At 27.9% G+C, this 7,492-nt stretch overlaps 1 protein-coding gene across 1 annotated transcript in view; it reads left to right on the forward strand.

Moving 5' to 3' along the window:
* Positions 1–1,283: 1,283 nt before the first annotated feature.
* LOC111620458 (nuclear pore membrane glycoprotein 210-like) overlaps positions 1,284–7,492 on the forward strand; it is a 19,519-nt gene continuing 13,310 nt past the window's right edge. The window contains exons 1-2 of the mRNA XM_023362383.1: positions 1,284–1,513; positions 5,260–5,384. Coding sequence (XP_023218151.1) covers positions 1,368–1,513; positions 5,260–5,384 — 271 coding nt within the window. The 5' untranslated portion in view covers positions 1,284–1,367. The remainder of the gene's footprint in view (positions 1,514–5,259; positions 5,385–7,492) is intronic.

Below are 7,492 nucleotides of genomic sequence, written 5' to 3' on the forward strand. Positions count from 1 at the left end.
GTGAACTATTAGTACTTAAGTATGTAAAAATTTATTACATTTCATGTTGTACGAGGGTTTTACCCATTTCTCGAACCGTGTCAGAGTGAATCCGTGCTATAAAAGTACCGTGTTATACGGGGGATGGTACCAATTCTCGAACCGTGTTAGAGCGAATCCGTGCTATAGAAGTGCCGTGTTATACGGAGGTTACCTGTATTGAAAAGTGTTTAATCATCGATGAAACAGTAAAATAGGTATATACTGAGAACTAAGAAAGCGTAAAATAGAATATTATTTAAAATTACTGTAATCGATTTTATAGTATTGATGCATTGTATTAGGCCTACATAATTTTTAAAGAATCAGATAAATCAAAAAAGTATTACGACTCTATTCAGCTGTCATCAATTATCTAAACCGTTACTGAATTCGTACAGAATGAAATAGATCAAAGTCGATAAATCTTTGGACAAGTAGTTTCTATTAATAACATACAGTACTTGTGTATACAAAACGTCATTAGTTTGCTTAAAAAAGTTTTTTAGGAATTAAATTAATTATCAACAAAATTTTTACATTTGCATTATAAAATGTAAATATCGAATTGTCTGCACAAACTTATCTATCTTTGCGAAATTTTAATTGAAAATTGTGAACAATTTTTACATGTGTAAAGTGTATATTCTGCATTGTTTACATCTCTGATTTTCTTTTCTTAATATATATATTACGCTTCCTTAATATTTATTTAATTTTATATGTGCATACGAGCGTCAGCATAACATTTTCCAGGGGAACAAAGTTTTGAAATAAATAATTACAGTATATCAATATTTTTTTTACTCGATACCATGGATGGGCAAGTGCCCACTTGCCCCCTATACGTAACTATAAATATCGGTAATCTTTATTACAGTACTTTATGTACTGTAAAATAAAATAAAATTTCATGAAATATTCTATGTTTTTAATGTGATTTCATTCGTAAATTACATTTTATTACATCGCGAAAGTGTTCAATCCGTTTGAACTTTAAGTCTATGTTTTCTTTTACTTTTAAAAGTAAATAAATTCCGATTTATAAATAAACGTTTATTTATTTAACTTTTAAAAATCCCACTATCCCTATTTACATTAAACCAATTAAAGAATTTTCGATATATTTATTTGAGTATGACTTCATTCATATTTACGTAAACAAAAGTTGTTTACGACTTAACGACGTATAAATAACAATGCAGATGGCACTGCTGATTGTAAACAAATCCACGTGTAACTATTTTCTATCCCACAATTCAAAGCGCGTGCTTGTGATCTGTAAAGAAAAACTGGATTGACAAGTAATAGAATTTCGAATTTGCATAGTTTTTGTGCCACGTAAGACCATGTGGATATTTGCTATTACGATAATCTGTAATTTAATCCAGTATATAGATAATAATCGCCTTACATCACCGACTGTATTATTACCATGCAATATTGATGTACCTACTAATTACACACTTAGCATCTCTGAAGGATGCTACAAATGGTAAATTAATAACTTACAATAATGAGTTAATTTTAGTACTTTTTGATACAAAACATATCAATATATAAATCATAATACAAATATTTTAGTATAGTTATTAATAGAGGTAATATAATAATAATAATGTGTGTATTACAAAATTGACATCATTGAGTTTATATAAATTGCAATGGCTTTACTAAAATTATAATGAATGTATTTAAAGCTTGTGTTTAAAAGATTGTTTTTGATGATAATTTTGCTTGACAGGAATGTAGATTAGAAAATAATCTTACTTTTATTATTATATTTTTATTTATAATTTAACAGATTATATAATTTAATTATAAAACATTATACTACTATAAAAAAATTATTACTCATATATACAAAATAAATTTGGCAATTATTTAAAAGTTTTTAAAATTGAAATACTTAAGATATGATACATGATATCTTACATATTTCAGTTTTTTTATACATTATAATTTTATAACTAAATATTACATAAATGAAGTAATGCTTTTATTAAAAAAAATAACTGTTTTAATGACTTTAATCAATACTTTTCTTTAAAGGTGGTGGATGAATTTATTTATTAATTACTAATATAGCACATTTACAACTTCTTATCTGGTCTTAATTTTTATTCTATCTGCTTTACTTTGTTCTGCAGAAATTTCTTTTTACTAGTTCATCTGGTTCATTTGGTTTTGGATGTTGCAAAATTAACAAAAGGAAAGGTCAGTTGCTATCTTTTTATTATATACATATAATAATCTAATAATGCTATTTTAAGATTATAATATATATTAATTTATTTAAAAATTATAATCAATCTGAGTATGCAAGTATAATCTTTATTATAGCTACATAATAATATTTAATGTAAATAAGTTTTTACCAAAAATTTTGTAACAGTTATAAATAAAATAATTTTGCATATATATGGTAAGTATTAATAACTGATTTGTTATATTTTATGAAGTTATTATATAAATCTTTTAGAGAAAAAATTTTGAATAATGAACATTTAAACTGGGTGAACGTAAATGTAGGTCAAATACTATACTATGTAATTTTACAGAATAATTCTTAAAAATTAGAATAATTGAATATAAGAAGGATATTGAGTCTAATAAATGAAGTGCTAAGTTATATTAGTTAAATTAAATCAAGTTGAAGATTTTAAATTAGCAAGAGAGTTAACTAAATTTTCTCCTTCCAAATAACATCAAAACTTTATTTTTAGCTGATTTGAATAGTTTTGGTTACTTTAAATTAATTAAACTTAAATTTTTATTTGACAATTTTATTTATTGTTAACTGAATAATGATAATATTTCATCATAATTATCAATTTGAAATTTGGAGTTAGAAAAATATTTTTGCAAGTATTAATAAAATAATATTTTTTATGTTTTTGTAATTATATTATATTAACAGGATTTAAATGCCTTATGTAAATAAGCTAATTTTATTTTTTAATAGTTTTGAAATACAGGTATACCTCGACTTACGTCGTTTCGAGTTACGTCGTTCCCGATTATACGTCGTTCGTCAAAAAATTATATGGAAAAATAAAAATCAAGTTTTAGTCATTTTATTCGACTTTATGTCTGTCCGCCACAAATATTGAAGTCGTAATATCACTAGAAAAGCGTTTAAAGCACATAAAATCATATTAAAATATATACATTTACAAGTATGTACTGTATTTACAGTACAGTACATGCATTCGTAAATTTAGATTACTTTTTTCTGTACTCTATTAAAAACTAAAATTTATTTGTTTGTAAGCTTAAAATAGATTCTTATTAACCATATATTATTAAAAATGCATTAATAAATAAAATACAGAACTGGGAATAGTAATTTATGGTTTAGCCTAGTGACAAGTAGATTCGGAGACAAGTAAATTCGACTTACGTCGTTTTTCGACTTAAGTCGTTCTCCTGGAACCAATTACCGACGTAAGGCGAGGTATACCTGTATATTCAAAATAAAATAAGTATTAGAAAGCATAACACAATATAATCAAAGTTAAAAATCAAATTTGAAGATTCCTTAAATGTAGTTAAAAATTAAAATGCTTTTAATAAACTTTGTCATTTTATGTGCTGTATTATTGATATATATATATTTTTTGAAAAGTTGATATAAATTTGAGAAGTTCAAAACACTACATATATTAATTTTAATAACTTATCAATACAGTTATGATATAAAATATGCCAAATTTCTGTATTTAAGGAAACTATTTAAACTGTAAGTATAATTCAAATTGAAACATTATTTTTATAGATACTTAAGACAAAGACACACATACATACATGTTTGCATGGGTGTCTGCAGAAAATTTTCAGGATGGCAAAGCTTAGAGACAAATAATTACATCAATAAATTTTTTTTAATTATTTAATTTTTTTAAGTTTTTCTACAAGCAGATTATAAAATACAATATTGCATCAATACAAAAAGACCAACAAAGTGTCCCTTGTTTGAGGGTGTAAGGTTATATATCTCAATTGCTTTTACAATTACAATTTGTGCATTTTTTACTTGATCCCAGGAGAGGCCAAGTGTGCTGTTTTTCTCCTCCTGTGGATGCAGAGCCGGCCCTACCATAGGGCGAAAAGAGCAGCCGCTCCAGGCGCTAAGTCCTAGGGGGCGCCTCAGTGGTAAAGAAAATTAAAGGGTATAAATTTGGGGGCAACCAAGGGCAGTGGCGTAGTGAGGGGGTGCATCAAGCACCGGGCGCCACTCGCAGAGGGGCGCCCAAATGGTCTCCAAGACAAACTATATGTGTTCTGGAGGGGGCGCTAATAAAGTGTCGTGCCCCGAGCGCCAGTTATGTTCGCTACGCTACTGACCAAGGGGGCGCCATAATAGGATCTTGCTCCATCCTAAAACTTGCCTCGGGCCGGCACTGTGTGGATGCCCATACATATGTTCATATATATATATATAGAAACATATGTATGGGCAGACACACATTCTATATATATATTTAAATTGTATAAACACACATTCTATAAAGCAGATTTGAATAACATTTGAATAAAGATTTTAAAAATTCAACATTTTAAGTATTATATTTTAATATAATTAAATTTTTTATAAATGCAATGGAAATTTTCTTTTCCTGTTGTTTTTTGGTATATTTAGTAAAATTTGAATTCTTTGGCTTTTTATTCAATATGTTTTTAATTCATAATATGATATAATACTTTTTCTGTCTTGATCTTTTATTATCAAATTCACTTTTCTGTACTATTTTGTAATGATTTCTGCCTGAATCAAATAATTTGCTGAAATCATAACAGAATGAAAAAATAATAATGAATAGAATGTAAAGGTATTATTATTTAATATTGAAAGATATCAAGATTAAAATATCCTTAAAAGATAAATAAGAAATACCTAATAAGAATAGAAGTTAAATAAGTAATCACAAAAAGAAAAATTTTATATGACAAATATTTTTCAAAAATTTAAAAAAGTATGAAAACTAATAACAAAATTAATGTCATTTCATATCTTTTTTTCTTATATTAGATAGAAATTCAGATAAAACATGGCTTGCATTATAATTTTACATATTTCATATAGTGAATCAACTTTCAAATAAATCAAAACTTTTGAATTTTATAAAAACAAAGGCATAAATTTGAAATATTTTAAAGAATTATCTTTAAATATAATCTGAATTTAACTGAATTTAATGAATCTGAATTACATATAATAATGAAAAGTGTTCTTTACAGGACTTCAGTATCGAATGATGCAGTTGATATCATTTTTGAAGATAGTTGTCGTTCTAGTGTTGTAGTTTCTGCTAAATCTAAGATCTGCCAACGACAACTTATTTCCGTTTTTGCAGAAAATGTTGGTGAGTTTAAAATTTTAATCATTTGCATTATTTATTAAATTATAAAAATATTTGAGAATATCTATGTTTAAAACCAGTTATATTAAAAAGTTTTGAATTTATGTTTTAGAATACAGGTAACCCCCGTATAACACGGCACTTCTATAGCACGGATTCGCTCTAACACGGTTCGAGAATTGGTACCATCCCCCGTATAACACGGTACTTTTATAGCACGGATTCACTCTGACACGGTTCGAGAATTGGGTAAAACCCTCGTACAACAGGAAATGTAATAAATTTTTACATACTTAAGTAATAATAGTTCACGAAAATTATTATTTTCGTGAACTATTAGTACTTAAGTATGTAAATTTTCTCTTCTCGCCTTCTGTCGATACACGTGGTCCTTCTCGAAACTTGTTTCAATGTTGCCAGATCGCGACGCTTCTGCTTCTGATGTTGCCGAATGTTTTTCCCTTATTCCATACTTGCTTTATTCTTCATAAGTGCTTAGCACCATATAAGGAAATTTATAAAGACCTTTTAACTAGAAGCAAGCAATCTAAAATTACATACATTTTGCAAAAGGTAAAGCATGGATCTGAAGATAATGCAGAAAAATGCTCAGAGGATAAGGATAACTTGCCAAAAAGAAAACGCTCTCGGTTAATTAATAGTGTTTTTAGTGATGACGAAGAAAACATTGTTTAATTTATATTAATATGTATCACTTAAAAAAATTTTAATGAAGATATTTATCTTAATTATGAAAATATACTAGCATGTTTTTTAATTTTTGGAACCTAACCCTCCTTTTCGTATTAGTTCTTTGTTTTGTATAACACGGATTCGCATAACACGGCAATTTTTTGGAATGTAACTACCATGTTATACGGGGGTTACCTGTATTTAATTTTATTTACTTGAGGTAATTATAATAAAAAGTTCAAATTTACTTTTGTATAGTAAAAAAAAATGAAATTTTACTTGAGAAATTGCAAATTGAAGACTAAATACAAATAAAAATTTGAATAAATATGAACTAATATGTATGAATGAAGTTCTTCATTTAAATATTTTTCATATAGTGAAGATAGAATTAAAAGAATAATGTAATAATGTTTTAAATATGAATTTTTATTCTGTAAAATATTATTTATATGAAAAGTAATTATAACTTTTCAACAATTTTGCTGGTGTTGTGGTGGTGATAGCAAGACAGATGTGAAAAAATGGTGCTGTGGACTGTGTGCAGAAGCTAATTAATGGCACTCAGATGACTAATCACCCAGATTCAGTAAAGATAGACAATCCTTCCTGTGCTCCACTAGGTTGCAACAGGGGCACCGCTAGCTGTTTGAACGCCTGTGTGCAATACCGATTATGTCGCCCCTGTTTAACTACGACTACCTACGCTGAGCTTGCCAGTAAGGCTATTTAGTGTTGTCTCATAAGGGTGTGAAAAAGAAAAGAAATACTTTATAAAGAAAAACTATTTATTATTACTAAGTTATTTTTGTTTACTTAAGTGTAAAACCATATAGAAAGATAGAAAGGAATGGAAGTTGTGAAGGAGAAATCAGGAGGAGAATTAATCTTGGCAGAACAGCCATGGCAAATCTCACCAAGATAATGAAAGGTAAAGACATTTCCATTCATACTAAGAAAAGAATTGTAGAAGCAATGGTTTTCCCTGTAACATTATATGGCTGTGAAAGCTGGACTCAAAGGAAAAAGGAAAGAAAAATGATAGATGCATTCGAATTATGGGTATGGAGAAGATTACTTAGAGTTCCATGGACAAAAAAGAAAACAAATATCTCAATTTTAGAAAAAATTAAGCCAAGCTTCTCCTTAGAGTCAAGAATCTTAAAACAAAAATTGACCTACTTTGGACATGTGATGCGTAAAGAAGTTTCCCTAGAGAACACTATTATGCTGGGAAAAGTGGAAGGTAGAAGGAAGAGGGGAAGGCAACGGATAAGATGGATAGAAGAAATAGAAAAAGTCACAGAAATGAAGCTGGATGAGCTACGAGAGACAACAAGGGAAAGATCAAGATGGAGAAGACTTGTCCATGAAGTCACCAGGAGTCGACGACGACTCGATGGAACTTAACAACAAAA

Source organism: Centruroides sculpturatus, unplaced genomic scaffold (assembly GCF_000671375.1).
Source record: "Centruroides sculpturatus isolate CEXI.00-Female unplaced genomic scaffold, Cexi_2.0 scaffold28, whole genome shotgun sequence".
Classification (NCBI taxonomy): domain Eukaryota; kingdom Metazoa; phylum Arthropoda; class Arachnida; order Scorpiones; family Buthidae; genus Centruroides; species Centruroides sculpturatus.